The sequence below is a fragment of the Papio anubis genome, chromosome 3 (genome assembly GCF_008728515.1).
Source record: "Papio anubis isolate 15944 chromosome 3, Panubis1.0, whole genome shotgun sequence".
NCBI classification, from domain to species: Eukaryota; Metazoa; Chordata; class Mammalia; order Primates; family Cercopithecidae; genus Papio; species Papio anubis.
In genome coordinates this window covers 132,261,958-132,289,650 of record NC_044978.1, presented here as the reverse complement: position 1 = coordinate 132,289,650, position 27,693 = coordinate 132,261,958, and the positions used below count along the sequence as shown (strand labels likewise).

General features: G+C 39.6%; 1 protein-coding gene and 1 non-coding gene across 3 annotated transcripts; both read left to right on the top strand.

Annotated features, from left to right (window-relative positions):
* The first annotated feature begins 758 nt into the window (after nucleotides 1-758).
* On the top strand, nucleotides 759-23,472 carry PPM1K (protein phosphatase, Mg2+/Mn2+ dependent 1K). 2 transcript variants are annotated; one of them, XM_003898945.4, is made up of 7 exons: nucleotides 759-1,179; nucleotides 6,948-7,446; nucleotides 8,350-8,450; nucleotides 16,813-16,978; nucleotides 17,398-17,542; nucleotides 20,225-20,359; nucleotides 22,646-23,472. In XM_003898945.4, exons 2-7 carry the CDS (start codon nucleotides 7,007-7,009, stop codon nucleotides 22,775-22,777), a joined length of 1,119 nt encoding a protein of 372 aa, XP_003898994.2. In that variant the 5' UTR covers nucleotides 759-1,179; nucleotides 6,948-7,006; the 3' UTR covers nucleotides 22,778-23,472. The 2 variants fall into 2 exon arrangements, with proteins under 2 accessions (XP_003898994.2, XP_009205423.2); XM_009207159.2 differs by lacking the exon at nucleotides 759-1,179 and adding an exon at nucleotides 1,329-1,790.
* On the top strand, nucleotides 10,290-10,393 carry LOC116274274. Its single transcript, XR_004182908.1, has one exon. It is a non-coding gene; the product is annotated as a U6 spliceosomal RNA (small nuclear RNA).
* Nucleotides 23,473-27,693: the final 4,221 nt, after the last annotated feature.

Sequence of the window (27,693 nt, the reverse complement as noted above, 5' to 3'; positions counted from 1 at the left end):
TTAAATTTAAAATGTAATGCCAACTCCAAGCCCCCTTCTGCCTCATCTCCCTCACATCATGCTGCTCTTCCCCTCCCTCCATATGCTGAGGACACTTTGGCTTTCTTTCTGTTCTTCCAAAACGCCGGGCTGTCCCACCTAGAGACCTTTGTCTGTTGTCCCCTCTGCCCAGAACAATTCATCATTTTATTGGTTCCAAGGCTGAATGACTGATTGTTTAAATGCCATCTTATAACGTTCTCATGTAACAACCGTATCTGAAGTCATCCCCCAGTGTCCACACCATGTCTATTTCTTTCCTTGACATGATTAGTTACTATTCAATGAGCTTGTTTACTTGTTGGTTTTCTCCCTTTTCTTTGTTAGACTGAAAATTCTATGAGGGTAGCTATCATGTCTATCTGTGTTAGGGGCGTATCCCCAGTGCCTAGCAAATGCCTGGCATACAAGACGTCCTTCAATAAACACAAAAATACTTGTTGAATGAATGGACAGACATTCCCGAAAGATCACAAGATACCTGTTCAGCCACGAAGAACACTGCACTGTGCACTACTTTTCAAAGACGTGGCAGTGAAATCAGATACCTTTCAAGCTCTAAGCCCAGGCAGTGTTGGCATTCCGTTCTCGGTTTCCTGGCTGTCACAACCACAGTCCCTTTGCCCGAAGTGAAACCCCCTCGGCGCTCCGCCCGCTGGCGAGGTACCAAGACTCGCGGCTCCACCCACCCACCGCAAAGCGCGCCCCCTCTTTGGCTGGGGAGCCAACCTCGGGAAGGCGGGGCGCCGCCGCGAGCCACCACTGGCCCAGGGCGATGTCGTTCCGCCACGCAGCTAGAAGACTGCGAAGTCAAATAGCAGCCGCGGGGAGGCTCGTTCCCACCGGCATCTGTGATTGGCTGCGATCGAGGGCCCAGGCAGCTGGCCAACCGTCTCGCCTAGCGCCGACTGGCTGGATCTGCTGTCAGTCAGCGGGAACAGACTTCTCCCTCTCCATCTGGTCAACTGCGGGACAAAAATTTTCGAGAATTTCCAGCAGGCCAGGCAGTGGCCGCTTTGACTGCTTGCTTCGGAGATCCGAGACAACGGAGAAGGCACTCTTATTTACCGACCTAGAAAGCCCTTTCCCCGCCCTCCGTTAGCTAATTAAAACATTTTTCAGGGACATAGCCATCCAGAGGTAAGAGCCTAGAGAGTGCAATTCATTTATTTCTGCTAACCGTGTATTCTGTTCTTTATTGGCGGTCGCGGAATGGAGAGTAAACGGAGAAGGGTTTCCCGGGAGGGCGAAGGGGAGACGTCGGTTTCCGTTCCCCCGCCCCCCGAGTCGGTGCTTGGCCGGCGGTCTCTCTGGGTTCTCAGAGCGCCGCTTTCTTCCCTTTGGAGGTCAGGAGCAGCTAGTCGGGGTGGGGCGGGGCCCAGCTTGGCTGCAGCCCAGACTGCGCTTGGCCTAGAATGTGGCCGCAGGCTGGAGGGCCAGCGCGGCGCCAGCAGGGCAGGGTCGGTGGGCCGGGACTGGAGACCCTTGCCCCAGGCTCCGGAAGCGAGGATGCTACGGGGTGGGCGCCGCGTCGCCACCCGGGCGAGGGAAACGTGGCGACAACGGGCTCGGTACGCCCAGAGGGAGGTTGGGAGGCGGAGACCTGGCGGCGGAAGGTGCCTAGGGAGCCCAACCATCTGCAGGGCTTCGCAGGCAGGCAGCCGGGCGTGTGTTCTTCCCGCCGTGTGCCACCCTGGCCACTAGCCTGTCAGGGCCAGCGAGCCGAGCCCAGGATCCTGAGCTGTCCACAGGTGAGCTTTTCAGGTGGTCTGGCATCGGGAAGGATGCACAGCCCCGACTGGTTTTCATCCGAAGACTTGGGTTTTACTTTGTGCGGGGAGCATTGTAGTACTCAAGGCCTTGTAGCTGGTGATGTCTTTTTCAGCAGCCGCTTTCTGTAGATGAGAGAATTCATCGGAGGTGACAAAGAAGTTCCAGGTGGAAGTAGCCAGGGAATTTGCAGTCTCTAAAGCTCCACTGGCTTTTCTGAGCCTCCCACTATTAACGTGCAGCATGGCCTCTTAGGTTCCTTCCGTCAGGGCAGAGGAATGAAGTGGTCCTTAGGTTTCAGAATGGGCGACTCAAGTGACAGATTACACTGACCATGAAAAAGAGCAATGAGGCCGGGCGCAGTGGCTCCCAGCACTTTGGGAGGCCAAAGCGGGCTTGAGCCGAGGAGTTCGAGACCAGCCTGGGCAACATAGCGAAACCTTCGGCTCTACAAAAAAATACAAAAAATTACCCGGGCGTGGTGGCATGTGCCTGTGGTCCCAGCCCCGGATGTTGAGGTGGGAGGATCGCTTGAGCCTGGGTGGTCGAGGCTGCAGTGAGCCGAGATCGCACCACTGCACTCCAGTCTGGGCGACAGAGCGAGACCCTGTCACAGAAAGAAAAAGAAAAACAGCCATGGTCCGTGGTATTCTAGTTAAGCAGCCGTGACAGGAAGAAGAGCAGCATGTGTGAGTGTGTGTGCCTGATAGAATACTTTAGTTATAATATTTGAGTAGTGAGTTCTCGCTAATGATTTTTTCTTGCAACCTTAGTCATTACTGCTAATCACCCAGGCAACTTCCTTGACTGGAGTCCTTAGAGACGAGGAAACAAGAGAGGAGAGTGGCTAGTGACATAATAGACTGTGAAGGAAAGTTCTCAAAGGCATTATAAAGTTACAGGTTTGGGATACAGTCTGTGGCTTGTATGCATATTTACTAATGTGTCTGAAAAGATATCTATGGGAATAGAATACTAAGTACTTTTCTCTGGTCACATTTCAGCACTTTTCTCCAGTCACATATCTGGACATAGAAATATTCACATTAAACCTAAGGGGAGTCCTTCGGAGTTTTTATTGTTTTTTTCTTTTTTTCCCTCAGGTAAAGCAGTAAATTTTCTTTCCCTTCCTCCTAGCAGGGTATTGATAAAGAAGGTATTGGGGTCCAAATTAGCTGAAACACATTCTGGAAATTTCCATACTATTTGAATTCACTGGGATGCTTTAATTGATTTTCTAAAAAGGTCGATAAGTAAATACTTGGTTTAAGAATATTTAAAATGGCTGTGTTCTCATTGTGGAAGTTGTAGATACCTAAGTGCCACTTCATAATGGGCAGATAGGAATGCTTTCTTAAAATATTTTTTCTAGAGGGATAAAATCTAAGCAGGTTTCAGAAGTTTAGAACTCCCGAATAATGTTAGCATGTGCTTTAACTGCCCTTTTGACCTGCTTTTAACGTACAAGAACAGTTTAACTCAAATCCAGTACACCTTCCTGCCAGAGACAGTGCTTTCCTCTTGGATGACTTGACTTCCAAAGATTGAATATAATGTTAAAATGGTTTATAAAAATAAAGTAGCCATGTTTTCCCATTAAAAGATTGAGCTAAATCTCCCCTGCTTACTTGAAAAGATTCCTTCTCTCTCTTAGTTTGCAGAATAATGAACTCATTCCAATTTTTAATTGCTGAACTGACAAAGACAATTCTTAGATGTTTGCTAATTTGTTCTCCACTCTTTTGTTGTAGAGAACACTGATTGCTTTTTTTTTTCCTTAAGGTTTTCGTTTTTCACATCACAAGTTCTACTACCCTTGCCTTGCTCGTCAAAGCATAGTCATTTCTATGGGCATCAGCAGAGCTGTGGGGTCTATGATGGCAGATCCCGATTTTGAAGCTCTAGAGGAGGAAAGTTTTCTTAATGTGCAGGTTTAATTCAAAGTTGTTTTTTACTTTGGGAACTCCAGCTGCCTTTGAATTGTTTCTTAGGGAATATGGAGGGGATTGGTATGATTTAGTTACATTGCAGATGGAAAAGGACATGGAGTCACTTCATAACATCTCTTGTTTACCTAAGCGATGCTGACCTGTTTTTTTTGTTTGTTTGTTTTTTTATGAACTAGCTATATATCTGGGTCATATTTCATCTCTGTCAATAATATGTCTTAAAGTAGGTGTTTTCCTATGACTGCCTGCTTTCTGAGATGATTATAGAAACAATACACGAGGAAGGATGCCAGGTTGATGATTGATTTTAAAATATGCAGGTTTTTAACCTTACAGAAAGTGCTCAATTTGCATTTTATCTCATTTCTTAAAAATGTTTCCAGTTGATATTTGTTCTCTGTTAGAATGCAGTTCTACTTTATTATTAAAAAAAAAAAATTGGGGGGAGGATAAAAGGAGATAAAAAGGCAAGAATATACTAGAAGGGCTGCAGAAAAACCTTAATATTTATTTATTTGTAATTCCAGAACTCTGGTTTAAAGTAGGTGCATGACTGCAAAGTAGCCTGAGGCTGAATATGGCATATCTCCTTTCAGACTGAAGCCAAAACAATAGTATTTTGCTAATCTCAAGTTAACTCTTCAAATATGAATATTTTCTAATAAATGTATTTATTTAAATTTCTTTTTTTTCCCTATATGATATAAAACTGCTTTGGGAATTATCGCCAAATAATTAGTACGTCTATTACCTGGTAGATTGTATTACAGTTTGAAATCTCAATTCATCACCTGTAGTTAACATAATTGGTTTTATAAATTTTTTTTTTAACACACCATTGCTGGCTTGAATCCATAATTGTTGCTGAATAAGATCTAGCTCTCAATTAGAAGCAAAAGAACAAACATCTCTTGCAATGGAATGTGTTATTTCTCTCTCTCACTCTCTTTTTCTTTTTTTAAATAGACAGCGTCTTGCTCCATCGCCCAGGCTGGAGTGCACTGGTGTGATCTTGGCTCACTGCAGCCTCCACCTCCCAGGCTCAAGCAATCCGTCCGCCTCATTTTTGTAGAGATGGGGTTTCACTATGTTGCCCAGGATAGTCTCAAATTCCTGGGCTCAAGCAATTCTCCCACCTCAGTCCCCTGAGTAGCTGGGACTATAGGCATGCGGAACCATGCCTAGCTAATTTTTGTATTTTTAGTGGAGACGGGGTTTTGCAAGGTTGTCAATGGCTGGTCTCCAACTACTGGCCTCAAGTGATTTGCCTGCCTCGGGCTCTCAAAGTGCTGGGGTTACAGATATGAGCCTATACAGGTCTAGCCTGTACAAGTCTAGCCATGTTACTTCTCTTTAATAACCAGAGATGCTGTGTCTCTGCCACTCTCCAACCCCCCACCAATGTTGTCTTATAAGGAAATGAATTTCAGCCTTATATGCAGGATCTTGGCCAAAAGGCCAAGAAGGGGTGACTTCCTAAGTCTTTGATGATACATTACTGTTTTGGTGGCCATCTTTATTCTAAATTCTGTGGTGGCAGAGCTCATATATTTTTTATTGCTTAAATATCTAAAGATTGAGGCCAGGCTCTCTGGTGCATGCTTGTAATTCCAATTCTTTGGAAGGCTGAGGTGGGAGGATCACTTGAAGCCAGGAGTTCAAGAGCAGACTGGACAACAAAGTGAGAACCCATCTCTACAAGAAATTAAAACAAATAAATGTCTAAGGATGTTCTTTGGAACCTTATTCTTTCTTTTGCCTGTTTTACCCACCAAAAGAAGTAATGGCCTTCCCTATACATAGCTAGACTGATTTCCAAAAATTCACTTGAAAGTAATTGTTTGAAATCTGTAGTGCATTTCCTCATAACTGCACTCAAGCTGGGTTTCATTTGTGTATGTTTATACCTTTTGGAAAGATACATTTTTTCAAGTTCATTTTTTATTGTGAAATAATACAAACATAGGATTGAGAATAATATAACATCTGTAGACCATCCACCAACATCATCAAATCTTAGTATTCTGCCACCTTTTTAAGTTGATTTTAAATGAATAAAGTAATAGAACAGAATCCTATGGAGACAGATTTTTTATTTGTATGGAAAATTCCCAGAAATAACCTTACCTGCAGTGGGGTAGGAATTTCCCATTCAGGTAGGAATAACACCCTGTAATGCCAAGAGAGGCTTTAGGATTGAGTTTCGGGGTGGAGTCCAGAAATGGGGGTATAAAGTAATAGTTTCAAAGAAGTGTAGTCTCGAGTGTTGGTGGGTTGCTAGGGTTGGGGAAAGGAGAGCTGCAGTTGTGAATGTAAATACATAGTTCACTTGTTCAGAAATCAGGGCTGCTAGTCACAAATGCAGTGCTGCCAGGTTCCTGAGATCACACCCACACACCCTCCTAGTGAGAGAGTCTACCAGGAAGGGGAGCATTGAAACTGGCTTATCTTTGTGCCTCTGGGGTGTTTGCACACCAATTTATATTTACCATAGTAATATAGTATGTAAAGTTTAGTAGGTTGAGAAATCTTAAAATAAAACTTAGATTTATCCTAGATTATGTTTTTGCTAAAACTTGGCCATTCTTTGGAAACAGAACTATTTTAAGTATTCTGTTAGCCTGTTATTTTTTCCTGAAGAGACTTTGTTGCTATTGTTAATATTTACCCCTACCTTTTCTTGAAAGCAATAGAGTTAATGAAGGGAAGTATATTTATTTATACCTAAATTCTGTGTCCTTGCTACTGGAAGTGTAACTTGCAGACAAGCAGCTTCCGTATCACCAGGGTATTAGTTAGAAATGCAGAATGACTCCACCTCATAGCCACTGGGTCAGAACCTACATTTTAACAAGTGATTGCAGGTTCAAGTTTAAGAGACACATGTTCTGTATACGTGCACACCATCAAATTTTAATAGAATTTAAATGCTGTGAATGGGGTAGGAAAATCGATTCATTTTTGATCCACTGTTCTTAGAAGTAGGCTATTGGATGCCTACCCAATATAGAACATAAATATATGTGTTTTCTGTCAAATCCTTTATGACCTTCATTTTTGGTAATATTTGATGACATATCAGTTATATTCAAAATTTCTGATGGTCTCTCTCTCTCCCTCCCCCTTTTCTTCTCCTCCTCTCCCCCTCTCTCCCTCTGTCCCCTGCAACTTGCATCATTTTTCTTGAAGACATTCCATTATTGTTCCATTGACCTTTCCCTCATCACTGAGTCCTTTGGAGCTGAGTTATGTCAACAGCTGCCTTAATTACTTTGGTCAGAAGTGGTGGGAACCAGGTGAGAAGGAGAGTGCTGCTAAGCTCCCGCCTGCTGCAGGACGACAGGCGGGTGACACCCACGTGCCACAGCTCCACTTCAGAGCCTAGGTGTTCTCGGTTTGACCCAGACGGTAGTGGGAGTCCAGCTACCTGGGACAATTTTGGGATCTGGGATAACCGCATTGATGAGCCAATTCTGCTGCCACCCAGCATTAAGTATGGCAAGCCAATTCCCAAAATCAGCTTGGAAAACGTGGGGTGCGCCTCACAGATTGGCAAACGGAAAGAGAATGAAGATCGATTTGACTTCGCTCAGCTGACAGATGAGGTCCTGTACTTTGCAGTGTATGATGGACACGGTGGACCTGCAGCAGCTGATTTCTGTCATACCCACATGGAGAAATGTATTATGTATGTACAATGACTTTAACTCCTGACTTTGCAGTTCCCCCATGCTTCCTACTTAAACTTTCACCCTTTGACTGAGGCTTCCAGGGTAAACATAGTTACTTGAGTGATTGCATGCTGCTGCTTCATGAATGAGCAGTAGTTAAGTGTGCCATTTATTTCTTATGGTTATCACAATTTCAGAAATGCAGGTTTTAACAACTCCCCTGGGGAAAGCATTAACCAAAATTTATAGCACTTAATTTGTGATTATTTTAAGTGAAGTGGCATAATGTACACAAGATAACCTATGAGAAGCATTTACTCCTATCAGTGTAGGACGTCTAAGTGCCTCAGTGAATGGTAATTACTGTTTCAAGTGGTGTGAATAGCTTTGAATACTTGACTTGTTGAAAATAGCTTTGGATGATTGGCATTAGTGTGGAAAAAATGCATTTAATGCAGGCATTTTGGAGCTCTTCAGTTTATTTACTTCAACTATTATTAATGCATTTTTGAGGATCACATTACTGCTAAAATCGAAAGAGGGAGAACATGTGATGGAGTTATGACCATGTGACTATATTTGACTTCCCAGTGACCATTTCTTGACTTCCTGTGTATACCTCATTCCACGAAAGAACTCATAATAGGAAGGAACTCTTGACCTCTCAGAGTTGTGGTACTGAGGATTAATTATTCAAGGACAAGGACTTGGACTTTGATTTTTGTGCCCTTAAAAGCTTATCACAGTGCCTGATACTTAGTGGATTCTCAATAAGTATTCCTTAGCCAGTAAGTCTTCAGCATTTGACTGGAAAATCATGAGGCCCATTGTGTGGAATGACTGCTAGCTAGAGTAACAGTGAGGAGAGAAACCTATTGTAAAATGATTATTTGAGGCTCTTTTTTTTCCTCCCCACAAAGCGATTTGCTTCCTAAGGAGAAGAACTTGGAAACTGTGTTGATCTTGGCTTTTCTAGAAATAGATAAAGCCTTTTCGAGTCATGCCCGCCTGTCTGCTGATGGTATGTAAAACTGTCACATTTCTTGGGTCCTAGGGAGTATGTAGGGTGGGGGAGGAGTAAAAAGGCAACAATTTAAGTCCTCTGGGGGAGGGGATTTTAATGTACAATTGTTTGTAAGGATTTATATAGAAATGAGTTTATATGAAGATTCACATTAAATGCCATTGGGAATCCAAATTAATGTTAATACCTCACTTTTAAATGAAATATATTGGAGAGTTCTTCAGAAAGAGAAGCCCCAAAACAGTTCTGATGTTGTACTTTAGTTTTTAAAAGATTTAAAAAATGTTTAATCTGTTTGCTCATTTTATGGACAAAATGCCCATACTATGAGTTTTGTTTTGGGTTTTTGTTTTTTTTAGATGGATCTGGTGACCAAGTGCTGAAATACACTACAGGGTAATCACATCTAGCTAGGATAGTCATTGTCCAACAAGAAGAAAATTGCAAATAGGTCCTAAATAGAAAAAGACAATGGTTAATATGCACTAATTTGGATAATTAGAAGGAAAATATTTTTCTGTCACTTCTTGTAAAGCTCAATCTTGCAGCTTTCCTCTGGTAACTAGTGATATTTTCAGCATAAGGGCATGCTAGCTGAATTTAAAATTTTGTGTATACTGCATGTCCTTAAATTTTGAAAGTGAAATGTTTCTGGTTTTGACTAAATTTATCAAAGCAATTTCAGGAAAATACAGCAAATGTTTTCTAGTTAGCTAGCCTCAAATCTTTTGCTGTTAAATTTAACCCTGAAAATTTCTGTACCAGCGAAATGAATGTGTGCATGTAACCTTGTAAATGATTTGAAAATGAATCATGCAGTAATCTTGATCTATATTTGGTTCATCCTTTTCTAAAAAAAACACAAAAAACAAAAAACCACATGCACCACAGAAATGTCATTTTCACAGTCTTCAGTTGGAATACATAAGGATAGAGATTCTCTGCATTTCATAGTGAAGGAACTGAAGATTAGAATGGTCAAGGTCAGTTCAGAGTTAGGACTGAGATTTTCCTGACAACCAGCATTCTCTCTCTCCTCTCATGAGGAAAGGAGAAAGTAACTCTGGGATGGCTCTATTTGCCATCTTGAGATTTTTCCTGAGGTTTTTTTGAGAACCTTACTATCACAGTCCTCAGGAAAGCATTACAGTCCACTCTGTTCAGGGATATGTTTTCCAGTTTGTAGATTATTTAGGCCCATTTTCTTTTCTCTCATTCCTTTGGAATTTTTTTTTTTCTTTCAACTGGATCCTTACCTTTAAGAAGACAGAAGTTGAAAGAGGTAAACTTTATGCATAAGATTTAGCTCTTGTTCCAAATAGTTAAAACACATGAAGGAGAAGAGGAAATAGAATGTTTTCTTACAGTTTTATTTTTATTACTTCCTGAATTTTGGTACGCTCTTATTTCATATTAACCAAGTTGGCTGTGAGTCTGGCTATGTCTCACCCCACAATGTTTATTGACTGTAGTGCCAGTGGTGTGCCCCAGCTGTTCTGTAAATAGCTGCAGCTTACTTGGCAAGGTTTTTGGATAAGAATGTCCAAATTTATCCCAGGCATGTGACCACCAACCAAAAACACTGACCTTCTCGGTGCCATCAGCCTTTTTTAAAAGTATCTAGTCAATGTAGATGCTTAAACCAAACAGTGATTGACTTGATGTAAAATATGACAGGACTCCTTTTATTGTTGAATAAAGTATAACTCAATAGAATTTTGAACTTAAAAAATTTTATTAACTTGCCTATCTTAAAATAAACTTTCTAAAGATACCTCTGTCACAAAAACAATTAAACAGCCGTGTAAAGAAATTAATCACAAAAGTGTAATTCATATGCTGACTTTAGCAGCACATACACTAAAATTGGAATGATACAGAGATCAGCATGGTCCTTGTGTAAGGATGGCACACAAGTGCAGGAAGCATTCCATATTTTTTATTCTTAATAAAATTAATTCATTTGTAATAAAGAAATTAAAATTCATTATTTAATTTAATTCCTCTGTCATATGCTTTGAGGTAATGATCCCAGAACATTCTTAAGATATTTTAAAATGGATTTTTCTTATAATGGTAATTTGTTTGAAAGTATAATGGAGCAAGACAGGATGGTGCTCTTAGTGTGTACTACAAGAAAAAGTCTATTATAATATTGTTATTAAATCTTATTTTGTTAAATTGTTATTAAAATTTTATTTTGTTATTAAATCTTATTTTGTATATATTCTTATTGGTCTGTGTTTTTTAAAAATTAGTGTTTTGAGAACATTTAAAAATTTTATTCTTAATAAGTTGCCAAAGCCTTCAAAGATGGCAAAAATTGTCTTTTGATATTTAGGGCCTGTTTTATCAAATACATTAAAGCCACTAAAGATAGAATGCCATATGTTGTGTAACTGTTCAATTTGTGGATATTTTAAAATGTCATTTTATATTTCAAAGTTATTATTTAAGTTTAAAACTTTGGTTTTTAGCAAGAACTGAAGCAGTATCAGTATTATAAGAGTGGATAATATTCTTTTCAGCCTATGTATATAGATAGGACCAGTGCCAGTGAAACAAAATTTTGTAGTAAGTGCAGTTTACCCTCTCCAGTTTCTTTCATCTTTTCTCTTTTAGTATTAACCCCTTTCCCCTCCTCTTGAACCCTTCCTGTGAGGTGAAGGACTGTGGCTTATTCATTTTTGAATCTCCAGTGTGCAGCACCCTGCATAGAACCTGGCAGGTACTCAATAATTATTTGGATTGAACTGAGATCTCCACTGCCTACTCTTTCTCACTGAAGTCACTGTAATTTTTTCTTTGATTATCATATAGCTGATTTAATCAAATTATTAATAAAATATATGCATTTTAATGAGCTGTCACTCCTGGGTGGATTTGAATTTTAATTAGCAGACACCTGAAAAAGGCTTAGTTAAACCATAGAAGTGAATCACTAATGTTGAGATTTTAGGTATAAAAGAGAGGCGCGCCCCTCAGTCCTACTGAAGCAGCATTGTTTGTCTGACGTAATACTTGACTTTCATTGTCTCATGCCAAGGAAATCAAGGACGAGGACACACAAGGAGTGAGGTTAAGAGTGGAGACTTAATAGGTGAAAGAAAGAGAAAAGCTCTCTCCTCAAAGAGAGGGGCCCCAAACAGATTTCTAGTCCATGGTGAAGTACAGTAGGCTTTATGGGTGAGCTTGAGGAGGCAGTGTCTGATTTACATAGGGCACAAAAGATTGGTTGGACCAGATGTGCCACTTGCATAGTACATGAAAAACTGGTTAGGGCTAGGTATGTCATTTGCATAGCACACAAAAAACTGGTTAGGGCTAGGTGTGCAATTTGCAGAGCGTTCAATAATCTGGCCACACCCACCCTAATCTTTTTTTATGCAGATGGGTTCTCTACCTGGCCAGTGCCATGTTGCCCATTTCTTTACTGTACACATGGTGACAAAGAAAAGGGAAGATGGAGCATATTGAACATACTTGGCCCCAGGTAGCCCTTTTCTTTTACTTTCTTTCTTTTTTTTTTTTTTTTTTTTCCGAGACAGGGTTTCACTCTAGTCTCCCAGGCTAGTGTGCAATGGCGCAGTCTCAGCTCACTGCAACCTCCATCTCCCAGGTTCAAGTGATTCCCCTGCCTCAGCCTCCAGAGTACCTGGGATTACAGGCGCCTGCCACCACGCCTGGCTAATTTTTGTATTTTTAGTAGAGACAGGGTTTTGCCATGTTGGTCAGGCTGGAATCTAACTCCTGACCTCGGGTGATCCATCCGCCTCAGCCTCCCTAAGTGCTGGGATAACCAGCGTGAGCCATCACTCCCAGCCCAGGTAGTCCTTTTCTATTGGCACAGCTGCTGGCATTCACCTGCGCAAGCTTCCAGCTTGCTTATTTATGTTTGTAGCTCAATTTTTCAGGTTGCTCTTTGTTAGAAAAGAAATGGTTTGGAGGCTGCTTTTTGTTACAAAGGAAGCCTTGCCAAGGACTCCTTTACCCTTACTATCTGCCTAAATAATTTATTTCTAGCTCCTGTATCAATACCATATTAACTTCCTTAAGTGAAATTAAAACATTCTTGTCTCTTCTCAACTTCAATTCCAAAGCTGTTACAGCTACATAAAGAACTTCAAATTGTCTTATTAACATTTAAAATATTTACTGTTGAATGGCACTGCTGTTGCCTGGCACTGCTGTTGCCCGGCACTGCTGTTGCCCAAGCAATTTCACATTCAAGTTACGCTTAGTGAGAGCTCTTCTCTCCCAAGCATGTGCAAGTTCAGCGTGGGCCAGAGACTTTTATGTGCATTCAGTCCTTTCAAAAATGAGACGATGCCAACCACAGATGCAGCATGTCCTGGATGACTGATCTGTAAAATATAATAAAAGCTTATCGTTTGAGTAGAATAAAATAATTTACTGTTGTAGCTGGGGATATTTTGAAAAGAATAAAATCAAAATGCCACTTATCAAGAAATGGCAAGAACAAGATTCCCTTGCCCTTAAGAAATTGTCAGCTATTTTTATTGCTTTTTTGTTAAAGCATTTTAAACCTGTCCTTAGTTATCAGTAGCAAATTTCATCACCATCTTTTAATTTTTTAAATTCAATTTATACCAGTATTGTCTACTTTTACAATTAATAAAAGCAGCCAGTAAATCCGGATGATATCCCACCAGTCTGTTGTTTATAAACAGATAGCCACTTAGAACAAACTAGATGGTAGAAAATTAGGTTATAATTCTGTATTTCCTATAAGCTCTTCAGAGTGTTTCCAGATTGCTTAAACTTTGAAAGCAACAAAGTTCCGAAAGGGACAAATGGAACAAAAAGAGAAGACTCGCTCTGACATTCAGAGTGGGGGACATTGATGGCATTATGAGTCTCACCAGAAACTTTTATGTTCCTCATATCCTGTGACCTCTTTATGAAAGAATTAAACTACAAAAGAACCAGGGCTGTAAACACAGCATTTTTGAATCCCCTATGCCGGGACAGTCAAAAGAAGAACAAATAGGGAGAGTGTTGATGAGATGTTCTTATTGTGCTGCTACTGCTTCAGCTCATTACTGTGATTTTGGTGTTCATGAGTCATGAGTCTAGAACGCCCATTTTTAATAAATATTGAAACTGTATTGGTTTATACATAGTATTATTTATACAATTGAGTAATTACTAGGGGTCATTATACTTTGAAAAATATAGCTTTTGCTCTTTATGTTGGCATTCAAAATCTTGATCATTTTTCTTTTGATGTGTCGACCTGCAACACTGGGGGAAAGAGAGAGCTGCAGAAATACCCATTTTGTGAATTATATAAAATTATAAACTTGAGTCTCACTAGCCTTTATTTAAACAATGAATTTAAATTAATCATTCTACTCAAAACTGCCTTCTAGGTGCTAAATCTCTGCATTAAGCACCATTAATAAATGCATTACTCCTTGTATCTGGTATAGCAGGTGCTTTGATTTCTTCTGGATATATATTTAAGTCCCAGTAATTTGGTGGTATACTGTAGTTTACATCCTGTTTGTCAGATACAAATTCTTCCATGCTGTAACTGTAGATTTACCTTTCTATTATTGAGACAATTCTGATATTGCTACCAAACAAATTTACAGTGCATTTTTTTTTAACTCAGTAAAGGTAGTGATTTACTGTGTTTAAGACCAACTATTTCAGTGAATGTGTATATGCATGAGTGTTTTTGTGAGTGTGTTAAATGTATGTCTGTGTCACCATTTGTGTGTCTTGGTACAGATACATTTTTATACAGTTTTTTCAACCTTAGAAACCACAAAATTAAGAAAGAAATGTTACCCTGTGATGAAAAAATAGACTCAACTACAAAATACCATCAACTGGAACAAATTGAGTTTTGGAATAATTGATTTGGCATCTCCTGGAATATTATATAATTTGCTAGTTAAATTTTCACCAAAATAAAAAACCCTTCCCTTATTTTGCAGCTCTTTCTCTGCTCTCCCTTGTGTTGCAGGTTTGTAATGTTTGAGCACAATTCCTGGGTGAAATTCCTATTTGCCTCTGTGCGTGTTATTTGTGGCAGAGAACTGTGCCTGGTCAGCAGCTCTAGACCTGGAGCCCGTGGACACTATATGCTGGGCTTCAGTGGAAACAGAGATCTGCTTAATTTTGTCTCAGGTGAAGGAGTCCAGCGGTTCCTAGCCTGGACTACGGGAAGGTTCCCACATCTCTTTGTCCCATTAGTTGAGATGACTTGCAGTAGAAATTGTCCAGTGAGTGTTAAGAACTTATTGAAAGATGTCTTAGTTTTCTAGTTTTGTTGTTAGGGCAAAAAGTGAGAATTTTTACTTCCATGTTAAATGTTAAATGAAAATGAATGCTGATTCAATATTTACATTCTTAAATGCTTAGCAAATCAGAATTGACAGTTAGTTTTGAAGCCTTTCCTATAAATCCTGGGATTTTGGAACTGTGAAGTTGGGTTGGTAAAAACTCAAAACTCTTAAAATTCCTAGGTGATAGCCATGAATTACAAACCTAAATAAGTAAACTTTTACTTATGAAATTTTAACTCTTTTACTGTGGCCAATAATAAACCATTTTTAAGAAAGCTATTGCAGATGGTTTAAACAAAGGGAAGGAATGTTAAATTCCCAGGACAGGTAGCATCTGAATAAATGCCTGTGTTCCCTTACTTGGCTCTTTAAATCATTTGAAATTTATAGCTAGTCAAACTGTAAAGACTCCACTGCTGTATAGTCGTTTGGGTAATTTAAAGTTAAGAGTTAACGTTTGTAATATAAATATCACTAATACTTATGCTAAAACATTTATGTTATATGGTGGACAAATATGTCTTTCAGCATTGCAGAAATATTACATTGGCACAACAGTTCCAAAATCAAGAGAAAAATGGAAAGATAGTGCAACTATAAATGTTATTTCTCAAGAAAGTTCAGCATGACTATAAAAGATTAAGTAGAGTTTATTCATGCTTTTCCATCTTACTTTTCTGATTAAAGCAGGCATTTTAATATACTGATTGGAAAAATCTATTTATGTATATATCTCCTTCCAATGCATTACTGATAAAGTTTTCAAAATTATCTTTTTGGGAGAAAAAAAAAAAACTTGGAAAGATTGAGTCTTAATCAGTCAAATCAGTAGCACTTCGTTTTTCCTAAATCTACTTTTAAAATCAAAGTCATCTTTGGAATGTTTTAAAGAGTTAAGAGTATTACTAAAGACAATACCTGCTTTAAATAAGTTATCTTTTCCAATTTCTTCTACTTTGTTTTATTTTTTAGCCCATAATTTCACAATATTCTCACTTTTGACAAGGCTCAATGCAAATTAACAATTTTTAACAAATGATAAAGAACTTAGGGCAGACACTGTTAGAAGAAATCAAAGGAAGATGCAGAAATGCAGTCTGAGTTTGACGGAGAAAACAGTGGTGACCTCAAGCCTAGTAACAATTAATTTTATTTGTTATTAGAGAAAATTCATATTCGTGGGATGCTCTGGGCCTAAGCAGGACTCCAAGAGTTGCAGCTGGCAGTACTGCCCTGCGTTTGAAGACTGTCTCTTTGTATTAGAACTTCCTGGAGTTAGGAGTATTAACTACACCAAGTTTATGAGAAACTAGAATGAACTTCATTCTCCACCTTCCCCTCCCCTCCCCGCCCAGATTTTCTGCTCCTGTAATGATGGTTGTAACTTTGTTTCATGTCTAGGGAGGACAAAGATAAACAGAAAAGAATGTGAGCCTGTAACTATTTTAGGATTTTGTGATGAACATTTATAAAATTAAAACAGTTTTAGAAGCATACAGAGGTAGAATATGCAAATGATATACCCTTGGCATATCTCACTTAGCCTACTAACTGATAATATGTTCACAGGATAGGAGTAAAAAATGGAAGAGAAAACCTTCTAAATCCATAGACTATGGAAAAGTCAGCTTGCCTCAGTGGGCTCAAGTAGACCTAAGTCATCCCACCATCATAGTCAACGTAATTAAATTTTAGTACTTTCAGTCCGGACACCAGATATCCATTAAGGTGTTGTTATAAGTTCAAGTCAGCTCTACTTGGTATGAATAGAGGCCATTTGTAGATAGTGATGCAGTGTTTGCCAAGTTAGGTTAGCAACCTTTCTGTTTGCATGGAGCCTTGTTACTGAATTAAATACTTGTTTCTCTGCATGCTGTTACTTACATAGTTCATTTGCATTTTATTTGCTTAGCTCTAGTTAAATTAGAATGATCTATTCCAGCATTAGTTTATCATGCTTGTGTTTTATTTTGTAATAAAAATTCCATATCCAATCATTTGACTGTCACTAACTTGTACTCTTTTGTTCATAATACTCGTAGCAACTCTTCTGACCTCTGGGACTACTGCAACAGTAGCCCTATTGCGAGATGGTATTGAACTGGTTGTAGCCAGCGTTGGGGACAGCCGGGCTATTTTGTGTAGAAAAGGAAAACCCATGAAGCTGACCATTGACCATACTCCAGAAAGAAAAGATGAAAAAGAAAGGTACTACCACCACTGATCCATCATATCATTCTATGTGGATGATGTTTTTAGTTCATAATAGTTTTTAAACCAATGTCATGGTTAAGTTTAACAGTGACTTGGTTTTCTTTTTTTTTTTTTTTTGGAGATGGAGGAGATGGAGTCTCACTCTGTCGCCCAGGCTGGAGTGCAGTGGCCGGATCTCGGCTCACTGCAAGCTCGGCCTCCCGGGTTCACGCCATTCTCATGCCTCAGCCTACCGAGTAGCTGGGACTTCAGGTGCCAGCCATCACACCCAGCTAACTTTTTGTGTTTTAGTAGAGACGGGATTTCACCATGTTAGCCAGGATGGTCTTGATTTCCTGACCTCGTGATCCGCCCGCCTCAGCCTTCCAAAGGGTTCTCTACATATCATATCATTGTCATTTAACTTTTAACAGGATCAAGAAATGTGGTGGTTTTGTAGCTTGGAATAGTTTGGGGCAGCCTCACGTAAATGGCAGGCTTGCAATGACAAGAAGTATTGGAGATTTGGACCTTAAAACCAGCGGTGTCATAGCGGAACCCGAAACTAAGAGGATTAAGGTAAGAAAGGACCTGCAAACACTTGATAAACCTGCAGAGAGTGAATATAGGAATGTCTCTGCTGCATCTTTTTGGAAGCCTTAACTGAAGCCAAATGATTTTTAAAAGGGAAGATTTGATTTGTCAAATAAATGATTTAAAAAATCATTTTTATATGATTTTTAAATTTATGGAAGGATCAAAAAACTTTTCAGGTAAAATAAGATGCTATTATTCTGGCCTAATATATTGTAGAGGACAAAACAAATTCTTTTTTTCCCCCTTTTTAGGTGGTTCTTAGTTGAGACACTTTCTTGAAAATAAAAGTCAGATTAATTACAACAACAACAAACAGACATTTGCGCATGCTGTACCCATTGTGCGGGGAAAGTCCTCAGTGAAAAGTATTTCTCTCTCAAGGCAGTGGCTTAGGAGCTTTGCTTAAATTGTATTTAAATAAAGAGCCATAAATCCTGCATAGTGACAAGATAAAGAAGAGAACAGTTTCAGTCTTTTAAAAGTCAGGAAAATGTGGGGAGATAGTAAAACCTGTTCCCAGATTTTCCTGGTGCCTGCTGGTTCCTTCTCTGGACCGGTAAACAAGTGCTGTCTTCAGTAAAGAAGGATTGATGTCCTGCCACTGGGCAAGTAGAGGCTGAGGAGTTGTACCCCTGCCTTTTCAGTGACTTGACTTTAGCAATCTTCAATACTTGGGGGAAAAATATTTTGGTTTCCCTCAGTATGAAGTGTCAGGTTTTTGTTTCACCCCAGCTATGGAATTCTCCTGGTGGAATGGTCTGCTGTTCTTCCTCACCTGCACCCAATCAACCAGCATCACCTGCACCCAATCAATCAGCATCACTTGCACCCAATCAGCCAGCATCACCTGCACCCAATCAGCCAGCATCACCTGCACGCAAGCAGCATCACCTGCACCCAGCCAGCACCACCTGCACCCAATCAGCCAACATCACCTGCACCCAGTCACCCAGCATCACCTGCACCCAATCAATCAGCATCACCTGCACCCAATCAATCAGCATCACCTGCACCCAATCAATCAGTATCACCTGCACCCAATCAGTCATCACCTGCACCCAGCCAGCACCACCTGCACCCAATCAATCAGCATCACCTCCACTTGGAAGCTGCCCTGACTTCCCTTTTCCACTAAGCCAAATAATCACCCATCTCTACTTCTGTGGCATCCTTTGCATGCTAGTAATCAGTGTCCTCATTGTCCTGAACTGCACCCCAACACACACCCAGTCCATGAGCTGACACTTCTCTCAAACTCCTGAGCCATAATAGTCCCTAGCACAGTATAGTGTAGGCGTCCAAAACTGGCAGCAAACGCTTGTTAATTAATTGCATGAAGGGTTTCAAATCTCTAGATATCCCACTTCGTGTCTTATATATATCCCACTTCATTTTATCTAACAGATACTTAGGCAGAGTTTACTATGTGCTAGGCTCTGTTCAAAATAAGTACTACTATCCCCATTTTTCAAGGAAAATCTAAAGCATGCAGAGGTCAATGCACCTCTACTCACCCAACCAGGTAACAGAGGCAGGATTCAAATCCTAGAAACCTGGCCTTAGAGACAGCACTCATAACCATTACATTGAGCTACCTCTCAGCATTGGGCTATCTGGATTCTCCCTTTGCGATGTTAAATTATGAAATTAAATCAAGATATCTTGAAGGGTGTTTGCTAAATTGTTAGGAGTGATTACCTCTGGTGATGGGATTTCAGAGGATTGCAACTTCTTTACCCTTTACTTTCTGCTTTTAACTGCTATTTGTATTTTACTAACTAAATATTAGCTTTATCCTTGTTGGTTAATTCTAAATGTTACTACTTTTGCCCATTGTGTAGGCTTTGCATTTTCACTGTTTGCCTATGTATTAGTCTGTCCTCGCACTGCTAATAAAGATATACTCGAGACTGGGTAATCTATAAAGGAAAGAGGTTTAATGGGTTCACAGTTCCGCATGGCTGGGGAGGCCACACAATCATGGTGGAAGTTCCGTGAAAGAGGAGCAAAGTCAGCCGGGCGCAGTGGCTCAGGCCTGTAATCCCAGCACTTTGGGAGCCCGAGGCGGGTGGATCACGAGGTCAGGAGATAGAGACCATCCTGGCTAACACAGTGAACTCTGTCTCTACTAAAAATACAAAAAATTAGCCGGGCGTGGTGGCGGGCGCCTGTAGTCCCAGCTACTCGGGAGGCTGAGGCAGAAGAATGGCATGAACCCGGGAGGCGGAGCTTGCAGTGAGCCGAGATCACACCACTGCACTCCAGCCTGGGCAACAGAGCAAGACTCTGTCTCAAAAAAAAAAAAAAAAAAAAAACAAAACAAAACAAAAGAGAAAAAAGAGGAGCAAAATCATGTCTTACATGGTGGCAGGCAAAGAGAGCATGTGCACCTGAACTACCCTTTATAAATCCATCAGATCTCGTGAGACTTCTTCACTGTTATGAAAACAGCATGGGAAAGACCCACCACCATGATTCAGTTACCTCCCACCAGGTCCCTCCCACAACACATGGGAATTATGGTAGCGATAATTCAAGATGAGATTCGGGTGGGGACACAGTCAAACCATATCAGCTCTTCTGCAGATGACCACTTAGCAAAACAGATAAAATCTTTGAGGCAGAGTCTAGCTTATAATCATAGGCATTTGGTTCTGATTGCAGTTACATCATGCTGATGACAGCTTCCTGGTCCTCACGACAGATGGAATTAACTTCATGGTGAATAGTCAAGAGATTTGTGACTTTGTCAATCAGTGCCATGATCCCAACGAAGCAGCCCATGCGGTGACTGAACAGGTGACTCAGAGCTTCTGCCTGAAAAAGTCCCAAGGAGAAGGAAAGGACAGTCCAGGCATTGTGTTTTAGCTTTTGAGTGTTGCAGTGAATTTTACACTTGATTCCATAATATTTCCAATTATAAAATTTTTTATTATTTCCCCAAGTTAAAATTTTAATATGCCAAGGAAATGTGTTTTGTTTATTCTTTGGCTTTGTACATATCTTGAAATGATAGTAATGGCAATAGTAAACTATAATAATAGTAAACTAATGTATCACTTGCTATGTGTCAGACAGTATTCATATGTATTAACTCATTACTGTATGTAATGTACAGTATGTACAATTACATATATTGTAATCATCACAATAATCCTATTAGGTTGGAGCTATTATTGTCCCTTTTCACAAATGAGGAAAACAGGACAGAGGCTACAGAGTTATCACTGAACTATTAAATCACAAAACTATTAAATTGCAGAACTGGACTTCAAACCCAGACAACTAGGTTCCCAAGTCCAGCCGCTTGGCCTTTAAACTAGAGTGCTCCAAGCAAATACCCAATTTGAGGATATAGCATAGTCACCTTCTGGTTATTCAGAATGGGTGTGTGGAAAAGATAAACCAAAATACAAAAAGAAATAGGGATGAGGTTGTGTGTCAGTCAGAACTAAAATTAGAAGAAAGCTGGGTAATATCCAGTAAAGAAAACATAAACTATGCTTTGTGTTATTTAAAGTATTAGAGATATGTTTTAATTCAGCAGCTATTTTTGCATTTCCCAAATTAAGATAATAGACCTTACTTTAAAAGTATTATTTGCTTAGATGGGCAAACATGATTATAATACATGAATTATTCATTTGGTTACTGCCTTCACCTGTGCTAAAGAGGGTGTTCATGAAATTGAGGAAATAGGCCCAATTTCATGGATGAACACTTCTTTCCTAATTTCAGCTGCCTGTCCTGCAGATATTTGCATTCTAATTCACAAAGGTAATGAAATTTGTAGTGAATGCATAGTGTTCCATTTTATTCTTATACATAGTTCATTTGACATTTCCTCTGGTCAAGAGATTTAGTTTATGTTTATTTTTTCCATACTATAGAGGAAGCACTGTAATAAACATTCTGATGTCTATTTTTGCATATCTGTTTCCTTCAGGCAATAGGTTTAATTCTTAGAAATAGTATCCAGGTGCAGTGGCATGCATGTTTAGTCCCAGGTATGAAGGAGGATGAGGTGGGAGGATTGCTTGAGCCCTTAGAGATAAAATTTTCAGGCCAGGTATGGTGGCTTAGACCTGTAATCCCAGCACTTTGGGAGCCTGAGATGGGAAGATTGCCTGAGCCCAGGAGTTCAAGACCAGCTCGGGCAACATGGCGAGACCCAGTCTCTCCAAAAAAAATATTTTTCATACTTAGCTGGGCATGGTGGTACATGCCTGTGGTATCAGCTACTTGGAGGGCTGAGGTGGGAAGATCACCTGAGCCTGGGAGGTTGAGGCTGCAGTGAGCCAAGATCGTGCCACTGCACTCCAGCCTGGGTGACAGAACAAGACCCTGTCTCAATAAATAAATAAAATTTCCAGATGAAATAATACACAGTGTTCTAGAGCATTTAATAAGTTTGCCAAATTCTCCTCCAGAAATACTGTACCAGTTTACACTAGCATGTTCTATAGTTTGTTTCTCCAAATTCTTGCCATATTTTTTTTTACCAATTCGATATTCAATAGATGGAAAAATCAAATTTTAGTGTAGAAATTTATGTCTTTTTTCTTTGTTAGTGGAGTTAGCTATTTGCATAGGCTTATTAGCCATTTGTATTTCTCTTATGATTATGACTAGTTTTTTTGTCTTTCAATTTCCAAGGTTTTTATTCTGTTAGGGTAAATTTCCCTAAAGGGAATTGAATTGCTGGTAAGAGCTAACAATTATCAAGTCCTTACCATGCGTTACTCCCTACACTAAATGCTTTACATGTGTCTTCATTTTCAGGAGCTGCGTACCAATGCACCTTAGTCCACTGGCGTTTCTGTTGCCAAAATTGCTATAGCAGAATGTAGTTAATACGGTTGTTTTGGGTCATCTGTTATTCAATGTGCAATTTAATAATCCTTGTGGGCATTAATACAGGGTGAAAATCACAAACCATTGTGAAATAAGTAGGTTAGTGACTGCACATAAGACCAGTTTGACTTTCTAGGGGAAGGGTATTTCCAAGGGAAGGAAAGGCTGATTTCTCTTTGTATAGACTGTGATTTCCAATGTTTTTCTCTTTCTTCCTGCCAAACCTTGCAGGCAATACAGTACGGTACTGAGGATAACAGTACTGCAGTAGTAGTGCCTTTTGGTGCCTGGGGAAAATATAAGAACTCTGAAATCAACTTCTCATTCAGCAGAAGCTTTGCCTCCAGTGGACGATGGGCCTGATTACCAGCTGGGACTTTGAGTTTCTGTGCAACAGTTTTTCACTGAGCATGTCAAGAAACTGATAAACTCAAAAATGTCTCCTGACTCACTAGATCAGCGCACAAGTCAGTGTAAACCACTTAGTTTTTTCATAAATGCTCATCATATTTATGGTCAGCTGTACATGTTCAGTGTAAATATATGTGTAGTGAAGCTACTGTGAGTCTTTAAATGGAAAGAGCAAATGAGAAGTGGTTTGGATACACTTGGTGAGAGATGAGAGTGTCACATTAATAATTTTTAAGACTCTTAGGCAGCTATGGTTTTCTTTTGATCATTTTTGTTCTTTATTCATTTGAACACGTTTTTGAAGTTCTTCAAAACTAGTCAGTTTGAATTTTGACAGCTATTCAATATGTGATCTCCAAATTTAAAAAAATTTTTTTTCTAGACTTTGCTAATCCTAAAATGAAAGTTTTTATTTTTAATAACTGTACCAAGAAATAAGTATGAAAACAGTTCTCTGTTACCATATTTTGTATTCTGGACCACTTACTGATGAAAGTAACTGTGCAAAAGAAATCAATTTGACTGGGCGCAGTGGCTCATGCCTGTGATCCCAGCACTTTGGGAGGCCAAGGTGGGCAGATCACCTGAGGTCAGGAATTCAAGACCAGCCTGGCCAAAGTGGTGAAACCCTGTCTCTAATGGAAAAAAAAAGATTAGCTGGGCGTGGTGGCGGGCACCTGTAATCCCAGCTACTCAGGAGGCTGAGGAAGGAGAATCGCTTCAACCCGGGAGACGGAGGTTGCAGTGAGCTCAGATCACACCATTGCACTCCAGCCTGGGCGACAAGAGCAAAACTCCATCCCCCCCAAAAAAAAAGAAAGAAAGAAAAGAAATTAATTTACATGATATGACATTACTAAATTGTATACATATTTATAAATATGTATTTCAGCTGTCATCAGCCCTCCCCTCCATTCATTCCTATTTTTCTGTAGTTAAGAATACTATAAAAATGTGACTTCCTTAATATCAGAAAAGAATGCACAGGCTGAGTCTTCTGGCCAAAAGTGAAATACTGACGTAATCAAGTATTTTGTATAAAGTTCTCATTTGTTATCTCTAACTCTATTTTGTATATACAATACTATATACAAAACAGAGTTTTGTATATAGTATTATAGTATGTGTATATCACTTTTTGTATAGAGTAAGCAATTGAATAATTTGTTAGTAAAAATACTACATTGACTGATACTGCTATAGACATAGCTTGAGTTTTAGGTCTCCTTTTTGCTCATTTTCTAAGACTTAGGAGAAAGAATAAATCTAAAATGAACATTAAAACATTCTCCATTTCAGCTTGCTGTGTAACTTAGGAAGTATAAAACTATACTTCTCTTTATCTGCATGTAAGTTTGCTGTTAAAATATGAATTTCTAAATGTGTGTTTGGAATTATATCTGTAGTTCATTTCTGCAAGCTATGTAAATTTGTTATATGTGTGGGTATGTGTACATATGTATATTTTGGAGTAATATAAAACTAAAGGGAACAATCTTGCATAGCTCTTTCACCAGTTTTAAATTATTGATATATTATTTTTAAGGACTCTTGACAAACTAGGAGCAATTTTCTTACAGTGGAGACCCAGTGATCATCAGCCAGATGAGGAAATAGATTAAAAATTGCAATATGGCAATTTGTATATAAAGTAATAGGATGTGAGAAAAATACTGAATCTTAAGAATGACATGGAATTTTGTGGCAGAAACAAAAGAAAAAGTTGATGTAGTATATACCTTCAACTGTTTTTTGAGTTGACTTTTTTTTCTTTAAGCTGTAGGTAAAAGTGTATGAGGAGGGAGAGGGCCCAATATAAATATTCACATCTTCTTACCTTTTTGGGAATAGAAGAAGATAAATCTTGAGTTTTTCTGCCTATATTAATCAGGAATTACCCTTTGAAAAAAGTGCTAAATAAATATTTCGATTTTTTTTTTTCAAGGGAAGTTAGGTAAAAGAAGGAAAAACATCACAGGAAAGACTACAACATGCTGTTTGTTGTCTGAGAGGTGAGGAACCAAAGGGAGGCAACTAAAGTGGGAAACCATCTTGCTTTTTCTAATCAGTTCGTGGAACAGAAATGTGGAAGCTACCTTTAGGAACATGGAGAATTTCCAAACCAACAGGCAAAGGAAAACTAACGCACAAAAATGACCTTCTAAAGATGCAGGTTTTGGCCAGGCACAGTGGCTCAAGCCTGTAATCCTAGCACTTTGGGAGGCCAAGGCAGATGGGTCACCTGAGGTCAAGAGTTAGAGACCAGCTTGGCCAACATGGTGAAACCTCATCTCGACCAAAAAATGCAAAAATTAGCCAGGCGTGGTGGTGGGTGTCTGTAATCCCAGCTACTGGGGAGGCTGAGGAAGGAGAATTGATTGAACCTGGGAGGCGGAGGTTGCAGTGAGTCAAGATTGCGCCATTGCACTCCAGCCCGGGCAACAGAGCAAAAACTCCATCTCAAATAAATAAATAAACAAATAAATATGTAGGTTTCATTTTTGTTTTGAATGCTTTACTATTCCTCTCTTATACTTTTAAAACTAAGATTAGGAGTGATGTCAAGTTCAAAGGCGTGAGGGTGATTGATGGATTGAGGTAGATAGCCAAGTTTGTCTGTTTTTGTTTTTTATAGTTACAGAGTCTCACTCTGTTGTCCAGGCTGGAGTGCAGTGGTGCAGTCATAGCTCACTGAGATTGCCAGATTCAACAAAGAGGAATTTATAGGAGGGGGATATAGGGTAGACTTGACTCTGCTTTATCCAGGAAAGATTTTAAAACCCTGAGCCTGTTAACTTTGACTAAGCATAAAACATACTGTACTGTTGTTTGTATTTTTCATGCCACAATATTAAAATGGAATTTTAAATGTAGATTGTTATAATCTATGAAAGATAAGTATACATGGATTAGGATACTGGAAAATATGCAAATAGTAGTAAAAAAAAAAAAGGGACTGCTCTAGTTTTTCAGTTAAAACTGAATTTGCCATGTGGGTATAGGTATAGTGTAAATTACATTAATGTAGTAAAACATCAATTGTGGTTGGGTTTGTCTTTCATTTATGTGTAGTATAGAAATCACCTTTCTAATATGTGTTGCCAAACTATTTGCCACCATCTATTTGGTGAAATATTCGTTGTCATTGTGATTTTCCACAAGTATAAGTTCTTAAGTACCTTATAGATTCAGAAGTAATCGATGTCCTGTTCTCCATCACCTGTTCATTTGTTACAGATTTTGTGTATACATATATATATATATATATATTTTTTTTTTTTGAGACAGAGTCTCACTCTGTCACCCAGGCTGGAGTACAGTGGTATGATCTCGGCTCACTGCAACCTCTGCCTCCCGGGTTCAAACGATTCTTCTGCCTCAGCCTCCTGAGCAGCTGGGACTACAGGCGCATGCCACCACGCCTGCCTAATTTTTGTATTTTTTAGTAGAGATGGGGTTTTGCCATATTGGCCAGGCTGGTCTCCAACTCCTGACCTCAAGTGATCCACCCACCTCGGCCTCCCAAAAAACCAGGATTACAGGCATGAGTCACCGCACCTGGCCAGATCTTTATATTTCTTAAATGCTTCAAAGTCTTAATGCATTTTTCTGGGGGGGATGTCCATTTTGGAGGGATCTGTTTTGATCCTTTGTACTCAATAATGTGAACTTTCCCCTGTTCCAACACTTAAAAAAATAATTACTTCAAAGAATTATTAACGCATAATCTAAAAGATGGAATTATTATTATTATTATTATTTTTTTTTTTTTTTTTGAGACAGAGTCTCACTCTGTTGCCAGGCTGGAGTGCAGTGCTGTGATCTCGGCTCACTGCAACCTCTGCCTCCTGGGTTCAAGCGATTCTCCTGCTTTACCCTCCGGAATAGCTGTGACTGCAGGTGCGTGCCACCATGCCCGGCTAAGGTTTGTATTTTTAGCAGATACAGGGTTTCACCATATTGGCCAGGATGGTCTTGATCTCTTGACCTCATGATCCTCCTGCCTCGGCCTCCCAAAGTGCTGGGATTACAGCACCGTTTCCAGCCCAGAAATTATTTTTTAAGTGAAATTTTATTTTATTTTATTTTTTCGGATTTTGGTAGAGAATGAGTAGGCCTACTCATCAATATCAAACAGGACATTTAGTTTCTTTCCTTAGAACAGGCATTAATTTCATGGTAATATGATAATAAGAAAACGCTTCTATTTTTCTTTAGCACCTCCATGGTTCTCATATACCCATGTCTGTAAAAAGTAACGTGAGATTTTGGTTGGGTTACATTTTTTTTTTTTTTTTTTTTTTTTTTTTTGAGACGGAGTCTCGCTCTGTCGCCCAGGCTGGAGTGCAGTGGCCGGATCTCAGCTCACTGCAAGCTCCGCCTCCCGGGTTCCCGCCATTCTCCTGCCTCAGCCTCCCAAGTAGCTGGGACCACAGGCGCCGCCACCTCGCCCGGCTAATTTTTTGTGTTTTTAGTAGAGACGGGGTTTCGCCGTGTTAGCCAGGATGGTCTCGATCTCCTGACCTTGTGATCCGCCCGTCTCGGCCTCCCAAAGTGCTGGGATTACAGGCTTGAGCCACCGCGCCCGGCCGGTTGGGTTACATTTTATTGTATTTATTAGATTCACTTATGTAGATGACTTAAGCAGAAATAAAGTCATGTCTTTACAAGGTGAACAAGCCAAATTGTGATGGCCTGCCTTTTGCTTTTGGCATTTGGGATGAGACCAATTGACTCTCCCATTGGTTGTTAGATGGTTGAAATGGTCCATTGGTGGTCATACTTAGCGTTCTGGGCTGTGAAATCATGGAGTTCTTCCACTTCCAAGAATGACTCATTTGGTGTTGGATTCTAGTACAGAATTTAGC